Below are 24,198 nucleotides of genomic sequence, written 5' to 3'. Positions count from 1 at the left end.
CTCTGCAGCGTCATCCGAAGCTCAGCCGCGATTGGCTGAGCATAACTGTGCTCAGCCAATCGCGGCTGAGCGGCTGATGACGCGGCCACGTCATCAGCCGCTCAGCCGCGATTGGCTGAGCACAGTTATGCTCAGCCAATCGCGGCTGAGCTTCGGATGACGCTGCAGAGGGTGGCCGGCACTCGGGAAGATCCGCCAAGCTCACGAAGAAGACGTCACTGCTGACGATCGGAGACCGTGGACGACACGACATGCGGTGAGTATAATGCACCACACTTCCGGGTACACGGGTGGGGGTGGTGGGACACGGGGAAGGGGGCCATTCACAGACATAACATACATTACAAAGTTGTATAACTTTGTAATGTGTGTTATTCTGTGAATAATTTTTTTTCGCCGGACAACCCCTTTAATAGAGGGGGTCATTACGGACGCGGCGATACCAAATATGTGTATCTTATTTATAGGGGGTCGTTTATAAAGGTAGGGTTGGTGAATGTGTATATTTATTTATTTATTTTAACTATTTATGTATTTATTTAATTAATTTGTAATTAATTGATTAATTAATGTATTTGTGTGTGTTTACTTTTGCAGATATATATATATCATGCATTACAGCACATGATGTGTGCTGTAATGCATGATATAGTGAATGAGCTGTCAGCTTTACAGCTGACAGCTCATTCAAAGCTGAGTACGGGGAGGGAGCTAGAGCCGGATCCGGGCAGGGGTGAGCCAGGGGAGGGAGAGGGAGGGAGCTGGGGGGGACGGGGAACGGGGGAGCCGGAGCAGGGGGGGGGGGGGAGGAAAAAGTGAATGAATGGGAAGCCGGATCGGGGGAGGTGGGGGCAGGGGGGGGGGCTGATCTCATGGATGGAGAGGGGAGGGGGCCGGATCGCATGGGGAGGAGGGGAGGGGGGCCGGATCGCATGGGGAGGAGGGGAGGGGGCCGGATCGCATGGGGAGGAGGGGAGGGGGCCGGATCGCATGGGGAGGAGGGGGGGGGGGGCCGGTTCGCATGGGGAGGAGGGGGGGGGGGCCGGATCGCATGGGGAGGAGGGGGGGGGGCGGATCGCAAGGGGAGGGAGCAGGATCGAGGCGGGGGGAGCTGCAGCACGGAGAGGAAGCTGGAGAGGGAGCTGGACTGGGGCGGGGGGAGCAGCACCGGGTCAGAGCAGGAAGGATAGAGGCTGGGGGAGGAGATCAGCAGAGGTGGCAGGAGGAGGCAATGTCCGTAGCCTCCTCATGCCGCCCTGATCAGCCGGAGGCATCAGATCTCCCCATAGACGCAGCGGTCGCAACGACCGCGGCGTCTATGGGGTTAACTGCCTGGGGGGGAGCACGGCTCCCCTCCGGGCAGTGGCAGCGGGAGGAGACTGTGTTACACAGCCTCCTCCCGCTGCCCGATCTCAGATAGGGAGAGCGGGGGGAGGCAGAAAAGGCATGACGTCCAGGGACGTCATGATGCATTCTGGCACTGCTTTTCATGACGTCCCTGGACGTCATATTGGGGGAAGGGGTTAATGTCTGTGGTGACTGCTACAGTGTAAGCAACCCTGCAAACATTAGTTTCCTGGGGGCTGGGCATAATTACAGGCAGCCGCTATAATGCAGCAATCTATATTTATAGGGATCTAAAAGCCTCTCCCCAAGGAAAAAAAGGGAGCAAACATTTTATTACAGTAGTATGATACCAATAAAATCTATAGTTCATGGTGCAAATTAGTCCACAACCAGCTCTAGGTGGAAAAATTAAAGCATTAAAGGACCGCTCCGACACCTGTAAAACCAATAAACATTACTCCTGGGTTCATCATCCTTTGAATATCCTGCCCCCCAACCCCTTGTTTTCATCCTGGGTCTTCAGCTCCTTTGAGGTGGGGCAGAAAGGCAATTAAAACAAATTACAAAGTTATAGAACTTTGTAATGTGTTTTAATCGCCAGAAAAAAAGTTTCAGCTGGAATTGCCCTTTTAAGCCTCTTAGAAGCGAGGAAGAACACCCGTGTGACCTGTATATCCATGCATCAATGACCTTTGGTCATAAAGAGGTTACAGACACCCACTTTTACCCTTTTTTAAACCAAAAAAAAGCTTAACTATATAAAAAAAAAAAACATGAATTGATATCAATGTGTGCCAAAATGTTTGATCTGCTAAAATAAAACTTTTTTTATCCTGCATAATAAACTGTGTAAACACATACAAAAAAATCCCAAACCAATCAAGTTGCTGTTTTTAGGTCACCACTAGAGATAAGCGAATTTGCTGAAGTTTGCGTTCGTATGAACCTGAACTATTGGCTTCTGATTCCCGCTGTCTGCAGCCTCCATAAACAGGGTGAATACAGCGTAAGGACCGCCTGGAAAAGCGTAAGGCTGTATCCACCCTGTTTACGGAGGTTGCAGACAGTGGGAATCAGAAGCCATAGTTCAGGTTCATACGAACCCGAACTTCGGCAAATTCGCTCATCTCTAGTCACTGCACGTTTCAGAAAACATAGTATAACAAATGATCAAAAGATTCCATGTATCTCAAAATTATATAAATGAAAAGTAAAGATCTTAGATTTTGGTGGCAAGAGGCGCCATATTCACCCCTTAAAGCGACTCTGTACGCACGATCTGACCCCCCAAACCACTTGTACCTTCAGATAGCTGCTTTTAAGCCAAGATCTGTGCTGGGGTTTTATGCATGCACAAGATATACAGGGCGCATGCGCATACTGGCAAGCCGGCGCGCTGCCCTTGCCAGCAACGTCATCAGGAAGCAGGAGGCCGGGCAGCAAAGAGGGAGGAGAAAGCAGTGGTGAGGCATGAACTCCTCACCACTACAAGTTACAGACAAGAATAAAAGAAAAACTACTGCACCAAATGCTAAAAGAAAGGTAGCCCACACATTAACGGACATGCACCTTCACTGCACTGTCAGCACCTCAGGACCAGCCCAGGTGCTGACAGATTCCCTTTTACGATTCAGCCCATGTGCCGGGCTGACACAGGTGGGGAATAGGAGACAATCTGCCTGGAGCATTCCTAATGATGAAGAGGGTGGGGAGGAGGGACAGAGAGGTTGTGCCAGCCTAATGCATACACAATCTAGGCCACGCCCATTGGGCATGGGCTGCAAGTTTAAAAGTAGTTTTTTAGGACAATAACTGCATCAACTGCCAAACGGACCCCAGGACAGATCTTGGATTAAAAGCAGCTATCCGAAGGTACAAGCGGTTTGGTGGGGGGGGGGGGGGGGGGTCAGATTGTGGGTGCAGAGTTGCTTTAAAAGAAAAGTCCTGTGAAACGAAAAAATTTAAGGCAAGCTTGGGGGGGGGGGGGGGGGTTTGCAGGAAAATAATGAACAGAGTATACTTACCAGTCCTTTTTGACAGTTGCCAGCTCTTTGCAGTATGTACGTCACATACCCAGCTCCTCCATCTGCAATGTCATAGCTCTGCTGATGGATTGCCCGCTCAGCCAGTCACTGATTGGCTGAACAGGCAGTCCATCAGCCGGATATGTGACGTTGCAGCTGGAGTAGCTGCAGGAGGCTGGCGGCTGTCCGCAAGACCTGGAAACAGCACTGCAGGACACGGGGATGAGTAAGTATACTTTTTTTGTGCAAAAATCTAAAATTTTGTAAACAATTGGATTTTTTTTTTAATCTCTGCTTGTATAAAAGATTTTAGAGAAATGAATGATAATCCTCTGCAAACATCATAAATACAAAAATCAAATAAATTTTTTTATAGGGATAAAATGTACATTTTTATTAAACCTAATTACCAAATAAAAAGCCCACAAGAAATGATGCAAAAATGTATTACAAACAATGCAACATTACAAGACCAGTACCTTACACACAGTAAAGAATAAAAGGGACTCCCATGAAATCCCCCTCCAATTATGTAAATAAAGCAATTATGGAAGCTTGCAGTGGTGAATACTATAAACAACCTAATGCACAATAATTTATAGTAAGCAAAGAATCAGGAAGTTGTAAATAAAAGCTTGGCACTAGGGATGAACAAATTTAGTGTGCGTTCAGACATACAGGATCCTCAGCACATTTTATGGTGCAGATTTGATGCTGTGTTCAGTTTAGATCAAATCTGTTGCGGATCCGCACCATCAAATCTGATACGATACATGTGATACTACCCTTCCAGTAGGAATGAAGCAAAGCACATTGTTCGCATCAGCCAGCAGCTTGTCAAGTCTGTGCCGCTCCGGGTGCTGAGAAAAGCTGGATCCAGTTCTGGGAAACTGAGAAGTTTCCCAGGACTGGATGCAGCTTTTCCCGGCACCCAGGGAGGAGTGGCACAAACTTCAAAGCCTTCTGCCTGACAAGCCTGCTCTAGGGTGCTAAGTAGGGATGAGCGAATTTACAGTAGGAATGAAGCAAAGCACTTCAGAAAAGTTTCCCAGGACTGGATTCCGCTTTTCCCGGTACCCGAGAAGGAGTGGCACAGATTTCAAAGCCACCAGCTGACAAACAGGCCGTTCCTAACGCAGCATTTCATTTCTTTCTTACTGTAATTGTACTTGACCAGTGCTTCTCAAATTGTGAGGCGCCCCCTAGTTTCTGGTGAGGTAAAGCCGTTTTGTACAAAAATTACTATAAGGTTCACAGTCCTTTCTTTGACTAATGTTGACTAGTATTGACTAATTTTATGCTTATTTTTATGTTATACAGAGTTTAGGAGACAATTTAAGGGTAGACTGAGCAGCAATAGTTTTTATTTTTGCATAAACTACCACCACAGATGGTGAGGCCCTGGCATCCTCTTGGTCAGTCTGGTGAGGCCTAGGCAATACATTGTTCTGTTGGGTGAGGCTTCAGCAGAGAAGTGCTTAGAGAATATGAACCAGGAGATCAAAACTCGCCAGGAAAAGGCTTACTATCTACAAAAGAGGACCACAACCACCATCAGAGCCGTGACTACCGTTTTTTTGTTTTTGTTTTTTACTTTACTGTGCGTAAAGTACTGGTCTGGTATTATTTCATTGTTTGTAATACATTTTTTTTCTTTGCTTAATTTTTTTGTGGGCTCTTTATTTGGTAATTGTCTTATTTTATCCTTATAAAACACCTTTTGGTTTTAGTATTTATTGTACAAAAGATAGTCATGCCACATAAATGAGTTATTAATGTACATTAACAATATGTCTTATAATATGAGCTTAGAAATTCTGCAGCAATTTTTTAATTTTTCAAAACTCCTTGTAAGGAGCACGAGCCTCCCATAAAACTGTCATTATGACACGGAGGCTGGTGGGATTCCACCCCAGAATTATGCTAATTTCGCCCTGGAATTCAACCTATTTTGCATATCCCTTCTCCCCATAATTCCTTAGTCCTAAATTTTCAGAAAAATTTCAAAATCAATTTTTTTTAGGGACTAGCTCAGTTCAGAAGTGCATTTAAGGGGGCCTAAATGTTAGAAGCACCCATAAATCCTCAACTTGAAAAACTGGATACCTCACAGTAATCCAAATGACATGTAAAGCTGTTTTTTTTTTCTCTTTTTTTAACCCTTTAAGTGTTTCATAGAAATGAATGCCAAAGTGAGGTGGAATTTTTGTATTTATTTTTTTTACAAATGGCAATAGCAGAGGCTTTAGGGTGCCAAAATAGTTTTGTGAGACAGGTTGACATTTTCATTGGTACTATTCTGGGTTGTATGTGACACTCTCTCATTCCTTTTCCATTTTTATAAGGTGAAAAAAAACTAAATAAATCTATGTATACACATCTTTCTATATCTACATAGCTTTCTATGATCTATATATACACAGGTTCTCCTGAAGGCAGCTATACAGCAAAGCTATACTTACTGTATCCAGGTCCAGTCTCCTGAAAGCTGCTATATCACAAAGCTATACTTACTTGTATCCAGGTCCAGTCTCCTGAAGCTTTTTAGTCTTGTGCTGGTTGAAAAAAAGAGCCTAAATGCAGGAATACCCGGTCATCCACGCTTACAGAGAAGGCAGTAATGTGATTGATGGGCGCATTGAGCTTTGACACTGTGTACTGTTGGGACTTTCTGCGTTGTGTGTTTTTTTTTTTTTTTGTTGTTGTTGTTTTTTTTTGTAACCAGCACAAGACTAAAAAGCCTCAGCAGACTGATCCTGACATTCAAGTAAAGCTTTATTTTAATTATTATGATAGCAAGGAAACAGCCTTTGTTTCACATCCCCTGTTAACTTAGATTTTAAAAGTTTTAAGAAGAACAGTGACACTTTAATATATTTCACTAAGATTTATTTTGGAAATTGTCATTGTTTAAAATGCTTGCTTTTTTTACAGGTTGGTTAAGATTTCTAGTGGAGTTTACTTGCAGAAAAAGACCCAATTTTTGCAAAATCTACATAGTTATTGGCTACTGAAACGTCAGTCTAGGAATGGGGCTCCACTTATTCGAAGACTTCACACACATATGCAGTCCCAAAGAGGTGTCGGACAGGTGAGTCACTGAATTCTATAAATATGATGCTCTTACTGTTAGATAATGAGGTGTATGTTTTCTGCTCTACTGAAAAGCATATTCACAGTTACTTTGATACCAGTCTTAGGGCCTTATTACATTGGCTAATCAGGTTGTCCTTAGCTGCTGAAAAAAATCAAAGTCTGTTTCCAGCATATCTAATGTAAAAGGATATGTGGGGTCCCTGGCTGAGAGCAGAAAAATGCTGCTTGAATCATACAGCGATTGATCATGGAGTCTGGCCGCATAACTGATCAGGAGAGTTGGGACTTATGCAGCTCAACACAAACTGCATTTGTGTTTGATAAATCTGTCCCCATGTGTCCCACTTCTTAAAACATTCTGACTTAGCTGATGTGATTCTTGGCACCTGCCATTTATGTGGATAATTAGTTTGACATGTACCACCAAGGGTGGAATATAATGTGAGCGGTTTTGGCGGGTGCTTGAGGATCCTGGTGGCCCATGACCTTCCAACCCTCCCACATCATCATACACCCAGTGAAGTGGCACACTAGTGCAGTACATCACTCAGGGCATCCTTCGATCTTCCATTTGACCCCTGAGGATTTTCTGCACTTCAGCGCCATCCCAGGACATGTGTTTGCACTTATAAGAAGTGCACGCCTGGAGACCAGCAGCATCCAGGGAGTGTGTGAGTGACTAGTCTGTTTTTTTTATTTCATTTTCTCTAGTCATGTGAGCCGGTCACCACCAATAACGGTAGGGGCGTAACTAGAAATGGCTGGGCTCCATAGCAAACTTTTGATTGGGCCCCCCCCCCCCCTCCTCGACCAACCCACTATGCCATCAACACACCCAGCTCTACACAGGTTCTGTACACCATATAAATTACACTGCAGTTATATTAAGTGACTCACAGGGGACGTCTTCTCTCATGAGAGTTGTTTCCTTTTCATTTTCTTCTTCGTCTGCCCTGGGCCATTATAAGAACTTCTCCGAGCCACTAATCCACAGAATCTGCCAGACAGACAAATTAGGCTCTGTGTAGACAGCTTATAGATTGCCCCTTGTTCAGTCCTCCATATAGATGGCCCCATGTGCATCTACTATAGCAGAGATCCCCCTGTGTGTAATCCATTTATAGTAGATGACACCCTCTGTGCATCACCTATATCAGGGGTAGGGAATCTCGGCTCTCCAGCTTCTGCAAAACTACAACTCCCATCATGTGTGGACAGTCAAAAATAAAGCTGTAGTTTTGCAATAGCTGGAGAGCCAAGGTTCCCTATCACTGCCGTACAGTATATGGTCCCCTCTGTGTAGTCCTTTTAGATGACCCCTCTGTGTAGTTCCCCTTATAGATACCCCTAGTCCCCTTCATAGATGGCCCCTCTGTGTAGTTCCCCTTTTAGATGGCCCACATTCCCATTCCCATAAAGGTAGCCCCCAGTGTTGTCCATCCCCGTCCCGCATATAGATATCCCCCATATAGGTAGCCCCCAGTGTTGTCCATCCCCCATATAGGTAGCCCCCAGTGTTGTGCATTCCCATCCCCCATATAGCCCCCAGTATTGTGCATCCCCATCCCCCCCACATAGCCCCCAGTATTGTGCACCCCTAGTCCCCACATAGCCCCCAGTGTTGCCCCTTTGATTAAAAAAACAAACAAACACATAACTCACCTAACTACACGCTCCCCCGTCGGTCGCCGGTCTCCTCTTCTCTCTGCCTCTGCCCGATGAGCAGCCCTCTGGTGAAGTCTTGGCAGCGTCATCGCTGAGCACTCAGTGTGTGCCGCGGCGGCTGGGACTTCCGGTACTAAGAACACAAACCGGAAGTCCCAGCCGCGGAGGCGCACACTGAGTGCTCAGCAATGACGCTGCCAGGACTTCACCAGCTGCTCATCGGGCGGGACACTCTTGTGATCGCAAGCAGAACGCTTGCTTGCGGTCACAAGAATGATTGACACAGCAGGAAGCCTATGGCTTCTCGTGCTGTCAGTCAGAACACTGAACACCCGGGAGGCCCGCTCGGCCGCCGGGTGTTGCAGGCGGTCATCTTTGGGGGGCCGAGGCAACGGGCCCCCTGATGTTAGGGGCCCCGTAGCAGCCGCTACGGCTGCTATGGCGGTAGTTCCGCCCCTGACAGGGAGACTTTACACAGGGGTGGCATCTGCTATAGGGGTACTACTTAAAGGGAGCCATTTGCTGTAGGGGCTGCACAGGAGGCCATCTTTTATATCAGGACTACACAGGGGGCCACAGGGGATGCACAGAGGGTGCTAATACTATATGAGTGCTGCACATTGGGGCATAACACTATATTGGGGCATAAATAGGGGCACAGAGTTGGGCCTACTCACTACATGAGGACACTGAGGGACCAATACAGATGTGGATTTTGTAAAAAGATGAAGATGAGACAAGTTTTGGCTGGGAGAAGTGCTCTAGGCTGCATGGGGGACTCAATTATTAGGGGGACAGACAGGGCAATCTGTCACAAAAACTGGGATCGTCGAACAGTGTGTTGCCTACCTGGCGCTCGAGTTTGTCACATTGCAGATCGGGTTGACTGATTACTGGGTGGGGCTGGCGATGACCCAGCAATCATGGTGCACATTGGCCCCAATGATAGTTAGAGGTAGGTGGAAGGTCCTTAACCCTTTGAGGACCAAGCCCTACAAGGCCCTGTAATGGCTTGTTTTTTAACCTCTTAAGGACATAGGACGTACCGGTACGTCCTATGTCCTCACTTGCACTTCAAAGCGGGGCCGCGCGGCGGCCCCGCTTTGAAGTGCCGCGATCCCGGGTGCCGCGTGTAGCCCGGGACCGCCGCTATTAGCGGGCACGGTCTGATCGCCGTGCCCGCTAATTAGCTAATCGGAGGCAGCTGTCAAAGTTGACAGCTGCCTCCGATTAACGGAGGCAACGTTTCCCTGGTGTCTAGTGGGGGAGATCGCTCCTCCGGGACCTTGTCCCGGAGGAGCGATCTCCGTTACTGATGCCGGCCGGGGACGCGTCCAAGATGGCGCCGTCCTCGGCTCGGCACTCGTTTGTATTCGGCTGCAGCAGCCGAAAGCAAAAGAGTGCCGATCTCATGGATCTCTGCAGCATATCTATGCTGCAGAGATCTCAATGAGAGATCCAAGTGTATATACTAGAAGTCCCCCAGGGGGGCTTCTAGTATATGTGTAAAAAAAAAAAAAAAAGTGTTGTTAATAGTAAAAAGCCCCCTCCCCTAATAAAAGTCTGAATCACCCCCCTTTTCCCAGGTTTTAAATAAAAGTAAACAAATAAATAAATAAATAAACATGTTTGCTATCGCCGCGTGCGTAATCGCCCGAACTATTAATTAATCACATTCCTGATCTCGTACGGTAAACGGCGTCAGCGCAAAAAAATCCCAAAGTGCAAAATTGCGCATTTTTGGTCGCATCAAATCCAGAAAAAATGTAATAAAAAGCGATCAAAAAGACGTATATGGGCAATCAAGGTACCGATAGAAAGATCACATCATGGCGCAAAAAATGACACCTTACACAGCCCCATAGACCAAAGGATAAAAGTGCTATAACCCTGGGAATGGAGCGATTTTAAGGAACGTATATTGGTTAACAACGGTTTGAATTTTTTACAGGCCATCAGATACAATATAAGTTATACATGTTATATATCGTTTTAATCGTAACGACTTGAGGAACATGCATAACAAGTCAGTTTTACCCCAGGGTGAATGGCGTAAAAACACATTTCCCCCAAATAAAAGAAATGCGTTTTTTTTTTCAATTTCACCACACTTCGAATTTTTTTCTGGTTTCGCAGTGTACTTTATGCAAAAATTCAGCCTGTAATTGCAAAGTACAATTAGTGACGCAAAAAATAAGGGGTCATGTGGGTTTCTAGGTGGAAAAATGCAAGTGCTATGACCTTTTAAACACAAGGAGGAAAAACCGAAAACGTAAAAACGAAAATGGGCCATGTCCTTAAAGGGTTACAGGAGTAGTTGTTATCGTAGAATGAAAGATGCCATTACAAAGTACAAGTATGAAGGAACCCCAAAATTATTATTTATGAAGATATAAATTGGTGAAATCGTAAAAAAAGAATACAATATGGGGGGTTCCTGTGTCTACGTAATACACTATATGGTAAAAGTGACATGATACCATTATTCTATAGGTTAGCCCGAACCTAACCACATGCAGGCTTACACATATTTTCTAATGTTATATATATATATTTTTTTTATGAAATCCTTTTTGTTTTGCAATTATTAATAAAATGCGCCTATTGTGACGCTTATTACGGTTTTATTTTTTCACCTACGGGGCTGTATGGGGTGTCATTTTTTCTGCAATGATCTCTAGTTTTTATTAAGGAGATTATTAGGAGAAGTCCATTGAAAAACTTTTCCCCCTATCCCCTGCCCACATAAGAAGTTATATAACTTCTCAATGGACACTCATTACTGATTATATCCCCTTACCAGACTTTACCCGCCGGAAGTCCCCTGCACCCTGCTGGGTCGTGACGTGCAGCTGGCTACGTCACGATCCGGGGCGCTCCTGAGGCATTCCTCCAAGCAGTCTGCACGCCTGTGAGCCTTGGCACGCCTCCCAGCTCTTACATATGCTGGCCAGCCAATCGGCATACCTCCCAGCTCATGCATATGCTGGCCAGCCAATCAGCACTTCCTCCTTCCTGGACCTCCCATTTCTGGTCACCTGGTTCTCAGGGCAGAGAAAACAGCTCTGAAAACCATGTGACCGCTCTATACCTAGCCAGGAGCAGTGTTTTTATTATGGTGAGCTAGGGTGGGCTGAGGTCGGCAATTCTGTTCCCATCCCCCCATACAGCAACCTACAGCAGTGTTCACTAACAGCAGCAGCAGGGAGATCAGTGCTGGGGTCTGTTCTCAGTATCATCGTCAGCTATATATTCACTGAATAGAAAAACCTGCAGTAGTGTGCACTGACTGCAGCAGCAGGACACCTCCCAGCTTCAGTACTGATAATCAATATTGAAGCTGGGAGATGTTCTATTACTCCAAAGTACACTGCTGCAGGTTGTTCTATTTAGTGTATATAGCTGACGGTGATACTGAGAACAGACCCCAGCACTGATATCTCTGCTGCTGCTGTCAGTGTACACTGCTGTAAGTTCTATTCAGTGTATATAGATGAGGAGAACACTGACAACAGACCCCAGTACTGATCTCCCTGGTGCCCTGCTGCTGCTGCAGTGTGCCTGCCACACCTCAATGCAAATCTCTGTTTTTGAATGTACTGAGTATTGCCTAGCTGTTGCTAGCACAAGTACAAGTATCTATATCATAAAATTGAAAGTCTGTCTGTCTGTCCCGTATAGACTTCCGCCTGAACCGTTTGACCCCAAATTTGGCACACAGATACAATGGGTGCCCGGAAAGGTTATAGCAAAGGTCCCGTCCTTGCCAGATGTAGAGGAGAGGAGGGGGATGCAGAAGAACGCCTCATAGAGATGAATGGGAAAATCTCCACACTGCACACACAGGTGACATAATTAGCTGCAGCTTTGCCCAGCAGTAAACGGCAGTTGGGAGCCTTAGCAACCAATAGGATTACTACTTTCATTTTCACAGAGAGCAATGGTTTCTAGGGCAGCTGCCTCACAACATCAACAGTAATAACTGATAGACCCCCTACTCCAACTATACAGTACATGTATACAGGGCCCCCTGCTCCATCTATACAGTACATGTATACAGGACCCCCTACTCCATCTATACAGTACATGTATATAGAGCAGTACCTGCTGCTGCTGCCCTAAGCACTAAACCTGAGGACACCCTATCCTTACTCACCAATTAGCATCATGATAGATTGGTGGATAATAGCTCCAGAGGTCACATTTAACACCAACATATCAGACCTGACCAATACCGCCATACCAGACCTGACCAATACCGCCACACTGTGACTGGATAACATTGCCATACGAGACCTGACCAATACCACCACACTGTGACTGGATAACAATGCCTTACCAGACCTGACCAATACCGCCATACTGTGACTGGATAACACCGCCATACCAGACCTGACCAATACCGCCATACTGTGACTGGATAACACCGCCATACCAGACCTGACCAATACCGCCATACTGTGACTGGATAACACCGCCTTACAAGACCTGACCAATACCACCATACTGTGACTGGATAACACTGCTATACCAGACCTGACCAATACGGCCACACTGTGACTGGATAACACCGCGATACCAGACCTGACCAATACCACCACACTGTGACTGGCTAACACTGCTATACCAGACCTGACCAATACCGCCATACTGTGACTGGATAACACTGCCATACCATACCAGACCTGACCAATACCACCACACTGTGACTGGATAACACCGCCATACCAGACCTGACCAATACCGCCATACTGTGAATAGATAACACTGCCATACCAGACCTGACCAATACCACCATACCGTGACTGGATAACACTGCCACACCAGACCTGACCAATACTACCATACCCCCCTTCGAAAAGACTAGATTTTCTGCCAAGTCTGAACAGGAGGTGGAAGACTAGAAAAATAAAAAAAAAATTAAAAGTTGTTTCCTTCCCCCTGCTCCCCGGTGCTGCGCCCATGCAAGGTGCTGCCCTAGGCAGACCACGAGTGCCTAATGGTAAATAGCACCCTGCAGGTATACAGGACCCCAAAACTATGCTACACCTCCACCAACTCTATACTACAAGTATACAGCACCCCCACCAACTCTATACTACAGGTATACAGGACCCTATACACTACAGGTATACAGAAACTTCACCAACTATATATGACAGGTATACAGGACCCCAAATTATACACTACAGGTATACAGGACCCCAAAATTTTACACTACAGGTATACAGGAACTCCACCAACTATATACTACAGGTATACAGGACCCTCAAACTATACACAACAGGTATACAGGACCCCCGAACTGTATACTTCAGGTATATAAGATCTCCACCAACTCTATACTACAGGTATACAGCATCTTCACCAACTCTATGCTACAGGTATACAGGACCCCCACCAACTCTATACTACAGGTTTAAAGGATCCCAAACTATACACTACAGGTATACAGGACCTCCATCAACTATACACTACAGGTATACAAGACCTCTACCAACCATAAACTACAGGTACACAGGACCCCCAAACTATACACTACAGGTATTCAGGACCCCCGAACTATATAATACAGGTATACAAGACCTCCACCAGCTATACACTACAGGTATCCAGGACCCTCAAACTATAAACTACAGGTATAGAAGACCTCCACCAACTATACATTACAGGTATACAGCACCTTCACCAACTATATATTACAGGTATACAGGACCCCCAACTATACAGTACAGGTATACAGGACCTCTACCAGCTGTACACTGCAGGTATACAGTACTTCCCAAACTATACAGTACAGGTACACAGCCCCTCCCCCCCAATTATACACTACTGGTAAACAGGTCCTCCCTCAACTATACACTACAGGTATACACCCCACCCCCCAATTACACATTACAGGTATACAGGACCCCCCTAAACTATACACTACAGATATACAGCCCACCCACCCCCCCCCCAACTGTACACTACAGGTATACAGGATAGAAGCTTTGAAGTTTGAAGTTTTTAGTTTATTTCTAATGTGCATAAGCTACAACTTAAACAAACAATGCAGAATTGTCGGGTATATAGGGGCATATAGGGCTACTGGCGATTTTCCCTTAAACAAAAAAAACAAGGACATAGATTGGCCTCCTGGGCACCTTAGAATAAATCTAATTAACACATTGAAACTTTATACCCGGGCAGCGCCGGGTACATTTTCTAGTATATGTATATACACCAGTGCTAACAACAGCTCATCTTTGAGTTTGGCAATACTCAGTACATTCAAAAACAGAGATTTGCATTGAGGTGTAAGGCAGGCACCAGATCAGGGGTGGGAGGTGAAGTGGATAAAGGTATGACAGGCTTATGCAGCTACTGACACACCTCAGTCTGTTCACTGATCATAACGGGAGGAAGGGGAGGAGTGCAGGGGGAGATAGCCTGGCAGGCTGTGCAGACACTGTAATAGTGGTGCAGGAGGTGGGGATATAGGCTAATAAGAGGAATATTAATATTCAGAAGGTGGGTGGGACAAAGAAGAGGGGCGTGTACAGTAGGCGTGACAGAGGAACCGCAACAAGGAAGAGGAGCTGGAAGCTTAGAAAGGAAGTTAGGAGAGACCAGTTGATAATCAGAACATGTGATGTGGGAGGCAGAGAGTGGCGATTATGGGCTCAAACTGTTACTATACAAAAGGTAGACACGATTCCTTGTTTATTTGGTAATTGTTTTTTTTTTTTAAGAGACCCCAGAATTCTCCTTTAATACCTTATTTGTGAAGATCAGACGTTTTGATCACTTTTATATTTTTTTTGTGTATAATGTAACAAAAAATCACTTGCCGTTAGTGATGACGCTTGTTATATTTTAATAAATCGGACAATTACGCACACTACGGTATATTATGTTTGTTTATTTTTATGTTTTATTTATATAATGGGAAAGGGGGTTCATTTAAAATTTTATTGGGGGAGGGGCTTTGGGGTATTTAAAATATACATTTTTCCTTTTTTTTTTTTACACATTTTAAGTCCCCTTGGGACTTATTACATTATGCATTCTGATTATTGCTATGCCACAGGCATTGCATTGATCAGTGTGATAGGCGCTCTGCTGATTAAGCCTGCCTATGGCAGACTTAATCAACAGAGCGCCAATCAAACCGCATGGAGGAAGGTGAGAGACCTCTGGCGGTCCGTTAAAACGATAGGGACCCCCGCAGTCCCGATCAAAAACACATACCATATGGAAATAAAAGTAGTAGAAATAAGAGAAAACCAATGTGGTTAACTACAGCTGCTGGTAAGAGTGCGATAAATGATAAGAAACAAGCATTCAGACTGCTAAAACAAGAAGGTATTGGGGAAGTATTGAGCAAATATAGACAGAAGAATAAAATGTGTAAAAAAACAAACAAACAAACAAAAGAAGCAAAAATTGCAACAGAAAGGATTGCCATAGAAAGTAAAACAAATCCCAGAAATGTTCACCTATATAAATAACAAAAGACTTAAAACTGAAAATGCTGGTCCACTCAAAAATAATCTGGGTGTAAAGGTGGAGGGGGAGGAGGAAAAAGCCAATCTACTAAATAAATTCTGCTCTACTGTATTCACAGAGTAGAATCCAATAACAGATGACATGACTAGGGATAATGTAAATCCTCTCATAAATCTCACCTGCCTAAAACATTAAGACATTAAAATCCTTAAGTCACCGGGCCCAGATGTTATACTTCTTCTGGGCCCGGAGGGTCCACCTCTTTTTAATATTTGTATTAATGACCTTGTAGAGGGGCTACAGAGTAGAATCTCCATTTTTGCAGATGATACTAAGCTTGGTAAAGTAATCAGCACAGAGGAGGATAACATCATATTACAGAGGGATTTGGAGAAGCTGGAGGCTTGGGCGGTGAAATGGCAAATGAAGTTTAAAGGACAAGTGCCATGAAAAACTTTTTCCCAGTAATTGAAGCACATTACGAAGTTATATAACTCTGTAAAATGATTCAATCACCTGTCTGCCTCCCTTCCCTGTCTTTTCCCCCCTCCACCCCCCACCAGGAAGTGTCCTGACTCACACAGACCTAATTACTGTTGTCACCGTCACCAGGCAGCTCCTTCTTGTGGGGATGAGTCATCAGCAGGAGAGCTGCTCTAGGTCCTGTTACACCAGCCCCCCCTCCCCTCCTTGTCAGGTGACTCTGCTTGCTCAGCTTATCTTCTCTAGTCGGCAGCAGGAGAGAGGGTATGAGGGGAGGGGGGAGCTGCCTATGTGCCGGAGTCAATCTGAGGGAAGATAAGCAAGTGAGATGTGACAAGTGATGGCTTGCAGTTGTTCAGCCAATGGGAGCTGAGCAAGCCTGTCATCTGACAAGGCAGGGGAGGGGGAAGGCTGGTGTAACAGGAGAAGGAGCTGAGAGAAGAGCTTGGTGATGGTGACGACAGTAATCAGGTCTGTGTGAGATAGGACACTTCCTAGTGGGGGGTGGAGGGGAGAAAAGACAGGGAAGGGAGGCAGATAGGTGATTGAAGCACATTACAGAGTTATATAACTTTGTAATGTGCTTCAATTACTGGGAAAAAGTTTTTCATGGCACTTGTCCTTTAATGTGGATAACTGTAAGATTATGCATTTGGGCCATAGCAATAATAAGTACAGTTATGTGCTAAATAATACAACACTGGGTAAAACTGCTTCTGAAAATTACCTGGGGGTATTGGTGAACAGTAAACTTAACTTTAGTGATCAGTGCCAGGCATCAGCTGCCAAGGCTAGTAAAATAATGGGATGCATCAAAAGAGGCATAGATGCTAAAGATGAGAACATAGTTTTGCCTCTTTATAAATCACTGGTCAAACCACATATGGAATACTGTGTACGGTTTTGGGCATTGGTATATAAGAAGGACACAGCTGGTTGCTTGGTTTTTAACCCGGCTGGTTATGAAAATAGGGGGAACCCTAAAAGTTTTTTTTTTTTATTATTTATTTAAAAAAAAAAAAAGTGTAATAGGGTTCCCCCTATTTTCATAACCAGCCGGGTTAAAAACCAAGCAAAGCAGCCTAGTAAACCAGGGTGGGAAGTTCTTGTTTTTGGCCCTTCCCAGCCTTAATATTACCAGTCTGCTGCCGCCCAGTCCAAAAGTGCCAATTTTTTTGCTCCAGGACCACTGGCACCCGGCTCTTCCCAGTACCCCTGGTGGCATTGGGTACTGGGGTAATAATGGGGGGGTTAGTGTTAGCCATTTTATACCGGCTAACACTAAGCCCTGACTTAGTAATGGATTCTGTCTATTAGACGGCTTCCACTACTAAGTCTATATAGTAAAGAAATAAAGACACGACACAAGTGAAAAATATTTTTTATTCAAATAAAAACACCCCCCACCCCTTGTTGACCATTTTATTAAAGAAAAAAAAAAAATCCCAATAACCTCTGGTCATCGACGTAGTCCATCGAATCTGCCGTAATCCACAGGATACCGATATCTGAAAAAAACAGGAGCACAACACCCATCATTGTGATCGGTGTTGTGCACCTCACAGTATGCAGCATCTTTACAGATCGCTGCTTACAGTGTGGCACCCAAGGGGTTAAAGGAGGATGCATTGCATCCCCCTTAACCCTTTGGGTGCCATACTGAACAATCTGGCCCCAGGGGGTTAAGTAAGGGTCCCCACTTAAGCCCTTGGGGGCCAGACTGATGTCAGACTGCACCCATACCAGCAAGGAAGGGGTTAACCCTTAGACGACCCAGGGCGTATAGTTACGCCATGGAAGTCTGTCCCCAGACGACCTAGGGCGTAACTGTACGCCCTGGGTGTTTCTCACGCTATGAAGCGTGCTCCGGAGCGGAGCGCGCTTCATAGCAGGTGGGGGCCGGCTGCAGTGAGCAGCTGGGACCTCACCGGTAATGACACGCTGCAGCGATCGCGCTGCCGCGTGTCATTAACTCCTTTAAGTGTAAGTTTAAGTGTAAGTGACAGGGGGAGTCCCCTGTCACTTACCGATCGGGACCCCCGCAGTGTGACTGCGGGGGTCCCGATCGGTAAAACGGGCCGCCGGAGCTCTCTCACCTGCCTCCGTGCGGTCCGATCGGCGCTCTGGTCACTGAGCCTGCACAGGCAGGCTCAATGAGCAGAGCGCCGATAACACTGATCAATGCTATGCCTATGGCATAGCAATGGTCAGTGTAAAAATCCAAGTAGTGAATGTAAAAGTCCCCCAAAGGGACTTCAAATGTGTAAAAAAAAAAAAGTTAAAAACACTAACACACTACCCCAAAACCCCTCCCCCAATAAAAGTTGAAATCACCCCCCTTTCCCATTATATAAATAAAACATATAAAAATAAATAAATAGATAAACATATAATATACCGTAGCGTGCGTAATTGTCCGATCTATTAAAATATAACAAGCGTCATTGCGAACGGTAAACGGCGTACATGAAAAGAGGGGAAAAAGTGTGCGGATTACCGATTTTATGTTACATTATATATATAAAAAAATTAATAAAAAGTGATCAAAACGTCCGATCTTCACAAATATGGTATTAAAAAAAACTAGAGATCATGGCGGAAAAATGACACCCCATACAGCCCCGTAGGTGAAAAAATAAAACCGTTATAAGCGTCACAATAGGCCCATTTTATTTATAATTAATTGCCAAAAAAAAGGATTTCATTTAAAAAAAATATATAACATTAGAGAATCTGCGTAAACCTGCATATGGTTGTGTTCGTACTGACCTATAGAGTAATGGTATCATGTCGCTTTTACCATATAGTGCATTACGTAGACACAGGAACCCCCCAAACGTTACCATATTGCATTCTTTTTTGCGATTTCACCAATTTATATCTTCATAAATAATATATTTGGAATTCCATCATACATGTTATGGTAAAATGAATGACGCCATTACAAAGTACAACTATTCCTGTAACAAATAAGCCCTTACATGGCCTGTAGATAAAAACTGAAAGTGCTGGAGCTCTTAGAAGGGGAGGAGGGAAAAACGGAAACACTAAGATCAAAATTTGCGCGGTCCACTGGGTCATTTTGGGCCTGGTCCTCAAAGGGTTAAATGACTCCCCCTTCCTTGCTGGGATGGGTGTAGTGCAGGGGGGGGGGGGAGAGCTTTCTTCTCACCCTCCAATGTCTTCTCTCTTCTTTCTTCTATGTTCTCTCTTTGCCGGTCCTCAGCACACTGAGCTTAGTGTGACTGGACCGGCTCTTTATATGTCTGCTCAGCCAATCAGCTGAGCGGACATATAAATCTAAATGTTTCTTCTAATGTTGCTATTGTGATAAAAAAAAGAGCATCATTACAAGAAACATTTGCTGTTTTAATTAAAGTATTAATTAGTACATTGAACTTTATTATCAGCAATATGTTTTGCCGGCAATAGAGCTTCCTGTAGTAGTTAATATTTAATTAATAAAACACATTTTCTTTTTAATAAAGTTATTTTCCGTTGTTCAATAGCTTAATTAAAACAAATACATACTTTTGCAACTAAATATACTGTAAATAAATAAATAAACATACATATGTATTTTTTAACAGTATACTTAATTGCAAAAGCATGGATTCGTTTTAATTAAGCTATTGAACAACGAAAATAACTTTTTTTTAAAACGAAACTTTTTTTTTTAATTAAATATATAACTATTAAACTATTTCAGGAATCTGCATTATTGCCGGCAATCGCTAACCCCAGTATTACCGATCCCTGTAATATTGCCTTCCTGCTTTCCCAGGGAGCAGTAAACTTTATTAAAACAGCTAAATAATTGTTTAGCTGTTTTAGTAAAGTTAATTTAGATTCGAATATTCGATCACATATTCGATCGAACTCGAATCTTTCGAATACTGCAGTATTCGATCGAATAGCTATTCGGTCAAATACTATTCGCTCATCTCTACTTATTAACTATGTTACTATGAGAAGTAAATGCAAATTGAGCAACAAATCAAAGAATTAATTTTGAGAAGACTGGAGAGTAACTGCACTGTAATCACATGTATAGTGTGCAGAGCCTGTGTGGAGCTGGTTCTACGGGCACTATGTGGGCACTATATAAGGCGATATTGGTCTTTGTATAGTGGATTTGTTTAGTAGCTGAGTGGTAGTATTAGTCAGTATGTGGTAGAAGACTTTTTGGTAAGAAGACTTTTTCTCTGTGTGTCTGTGGGAATATTTGATCCTTTATTCATCTTTGTTCTAGTTCATCCCAAAGGTGTTTGATGGCTTTCAGACCAGAGTCCAGTTTGGTCCAGCCAAGTTCTTTTACACGAAATACAAACCCAGCAATGGCTTTATGAACCTTTCTTTGTGCACTAGAGTCGGTGGTGTGGAACAGAATAGCTATTGGGAGGAATCAACTCCCCCCAATTTGCCAAATGCTAGCAACATTAGAGGGAGATCTGTGGTGAGAGCTCTGCTAAGTAAAATAGCCTCTTATAGGGGCTCTTGGAGGGTGGGCAATATCAATGTAAGCCTTCCCTTACTTCGGTTTGGTACTATAAGACCTACCCATTGTGTCTTGTTGCTCTGTTCGTTTACAGGGATATGTCTGTGTTTGTGTTATGATATGTTATCGTATGAAATGATTTAATGCATGACTACTTATAGTAATGTACTGTAAACTGTATTCTTGGACCTGGGTGTCCACTTATTAGCCATGTTGAGACTTTGTACTGTATTTTTGAAAGAAACTTTAATAAAAAGATTCAAACAGATGAGGGCACTCACCCGATTACGTGATCTTCTTTATTTCTTTACGTGCATGTTAAAAAATAGAGGACATTCTGGGCAACGTGGTAAACGCCAGACACTTCCAAGGTAAGGAAAGTGTCTGGCGTTCACCACGTTGCCCAGAATGTCCTTTATTTTTTAACATGCACGTAAAGAAATAAAGAAGATCACGTAATCGGGTGAGTGCCCTCATCTGCTCTTTTTCTATGTTTGGATTTTATACAATATCTTTAAGTGAGCACCAACCAGTGATCCTGACAAAAGCAATAATTATTGGTCTAAACTCATTGGCGATACCCACACAAATAAGCCTATAAATAGCAGTGCACACCGTCTAACAATCTATCTGTATGTGATTAATAAAAAGATTCATACAGAAAAGGGCCTTGTAAAAACTTCTTGATGTGCTGAAGCATAGTGATTTCCTTTAACTGCAACAAAGGAGTCTAAGCCAACCTCTGAAAAATTAGTCCTATAGCATTATTCCTTTGCTTCAAAGCTACCATGGCACAAGCTGGGCAAGACATATAGGGCACTAAAATGGCGTATCTGTGGAACAATTGCAATTTTTTTCTGTGCAACCTGTCAAAAACCTGTTCAGATGGGTTGCTCCAGGCCGCCCACTATGCATATTTATATATGCATATGCATAGGTGGGCCGAGCTTGTGCTCTGGGCCGTCGGGTGACGCTCCAACTGCTCCTAAGCCTTTAGGGGCAATTAGCAAATAACTAAGGAATGCAGGGAAGAAGGGTAGAATCGTTAACAGCTCTTAAAGGACAAGTGCCATGAAAAACCTTTTCCCAGTAATTGAAGCACATTACAAAGTTATATAACTGTGTAATATGCTTCAATCACCTATCTGCCCCCCTTTCCTATCTGTTCCCCCCTCCACTCCCCACCAGGAAGTGTCCTAACTCACACAGACCTAATTACTGTCGTCACCGTCACCAGGCAGCTCCTTCTTGTGAGGATGAGTCATCAGCAGGAGGGCTGCTCTAGGTCCTGTTACAGCAGCCCCCCCTCCCCAGTCCAAGTGATGGCTTGCAGTTATTCAGCCAATGGGAGCTGAGCAAGCTGAGTCACCTGACAAGGCAGGGGAGGGGGGCTGCTGTAACAGGAGAAGGAGCTGAGAGAAGAGCTTTTTCATGGCACTTGTCCTTTAAGTAATCAGGTAAAGAACTTCTGCGGTATATCAGCAGGTTCATTGGGGAGAACCTGCTGATAGTGCCGCTTTAACCACTTAACAGTTGCATTAAAATTAGAAAAACCCTTCCAAAAAGTCACTTTTTATTGCAGATTTTAAATGTATGTCATCAGTAAATCTTTTTGGTGCTTAAAGGGGAACTATGAGCAGGTTCGACAAATCTAACCTGCTGATAGCCCCCTATAGCGCCGGGGACACATAGCTTCCTCCACTGCACTGTTAGTCGGGGTAAACTCTGCTCTGGAGCACTGCCTTGTCATCCGCCCCGCCTCCTGGATAAATTATCATTTGAAGGGACAGCTGGGCCAGATGATGTGGCAGTGCTCCTAAGGGTGCTTTGGTTTTGGATTTTTATTATGGAATTTATCTATACAGTATTTATTTTTAGGCACTCCCTTAGGGAATCATTTAACTGATACAGATCAATGCAGTACATCTTATAAATCAGCATTTTGTTGGTACAGCCAGCTGAATCAATAGCAAAGTCATAGCAGCTAGAGAGGCCTAGCAAAGGCTTTGGGCTCCCTTTACAACAGATCACAGGAAGCCCATCCCAACCACTGCACCACCAACGATGCACAGTAAGGCCACTTAGGTGCTGCTTTTAGTTTTGACAGCGGCATTTAAAGGAGTTATCCAGCGCTACAAAAACATGACCACTTTTGCCCCACTCTTTTCTGCAGTTCAGGTGTGGTTTGCAATAAAGCTCCATTTACTTCAGTAAACCTGAGTTTCAAACCCCACCCAATTTGGAGACAAGAGTGGGGCAAAAGGGGCCATGTTTTTGTAGTACCGGATAACCCCTTTAAATAGTTAAACTGGCGGCATGAAGATTGCTTCATGCCAGCTATTAGCAATGTCCTCAGCTAACTAAAACAGCCAGGAGTCGCCTGATATAGAAAACTGCCTTTTGTTTAAAAAAGGCAGACAGGCAGGGGGGTGCAAAAAAAAAAAAATAGTAAACTTCCCAATTCCTTTAGCCTGAACGCACCTTTTACTCCTTGAGTGCTGCTGACTATAACACATAAGAGTAGTGTATGATGTTATGGCTCTGGAGCACATGCGAGTATCGTACAGCCTTACCTTATATTTTGCTGTTAACAAACTCTTTATGATAAGCGCCTATAGCGCGAGGAGTACACACCTTATAACCCAAGGTTGGTTTTAGTGTTCCGTTCTTGAGCCGAGCTTGCTGCGTTGTATACTGCCTGCTTATTGTTTTTTTTTGTTGTATTTGTGTGCATAAAACCTTAATAAATATATATTTTTAAAGTTTTACTGTCATTTGTTAAAACTTTTGACATTTCATATAGACATTTTAAAAGTTTTGATCGGTCTGGTTCTGAGTGTTCAGACCTGTACAAAATGTGATAACAAGCCGGGAGAAAGCCGCGCTAACCATGGTCCTCTCCAGACTCTTGTGTCGTGATGAGTCGAGCTCCTAATATAAGTCTACTTACCCTCACACCTGTACTGATTTTTGACTTTTAACATCTATGACATGTCAAAAGTTTTTCCAAATGACAGGTACACTTTAAGGCTGGGTTCACACTATGGGGGACATGTATCAAGCAGTGTACCTTGTGCTCCTTAGTATTTTTGGGCGTATGTGTGATGTGCACAGCCCTTCGTCAGATTTACTAAACAGTGTAGCTCGGTGTATGTGTGAATATGACAGCTTACTCCAGTTTTTTGCCTTCTTGACATTTGTGGGCGTGGTTATCCGTAAGAATATTCTCAGCCGGGATTTATCATGTAAGAATTTTGAAATTTTCGCATTTTCGTTCGCATCTGTACTCCAGTCCCAGGGTAGCGGAACTTTTTTAACCAGGGTCAATTCATGAATACCTGCAGTAAAATGCACAGCGCCAGGGAAGCTATAGCAGGTGATTTATGAAGCAACATGTGAATGTTCATAAATACCTTACTAGGCTGCAAACATATAAGCCAGTGCACAGTGCTAAAAATATTCGCAAAAAAAGGTGCAAATGATAAATGTCGCCCTATGTATATTTGAGGCTGTATTTGGTCCTCATGTCTGGTCCTCATAGCAACCAAAACCAGGAGTGGATTGAAAACACAGAAAGGATCTGTTCACACAATG

General features: G+C 44.1%; 1 protein-coding gene across 5 annotated transcripts in view; it reads left to right on the top strand.

Annotated features, from left to right (window-relative positions):
• Positions 1-24,198, top strand: part of LOC138793157 (bromodomain and PHD finger-containing protein 3-like) — a 99,427-nt gene that overhangs the window by 17,663 nt on the left and 57,566 nt on the right. For all 5 annotated transcript variants that reach the window (XM_069971514.1, XM_069971512.1, XM_069971510.1 and 2 more), the window contains one exon: positions 6,306-6,462. In XM_069971514.1, the coding sequence (XP_069827615.1) occupies positions 6,306-6,462 (157 nt within the window). The remainder of the gene's footprint in view (positions 1-6,305; positions 6,463-24,198) is intronic.

This window comes from Dendropsophus ebraccatus, chromosome 5 (assembly GCF_027789765.1).
Source record: "Dendropsophus ebraccatus isolate aDenEbr1 chromosome 5, aDenEbr1.pat, whole genome shotgun sequence".
Lineage (NCBI taxonomy): Eukaryota > Metazoa > Chordata > Amphibia > Anura > Hylidae > Dendropsophus > Dendropsophus ebraccatus.
This window is presented reverse-complemented; position numbering and strand designations above follow the sequence as displayed.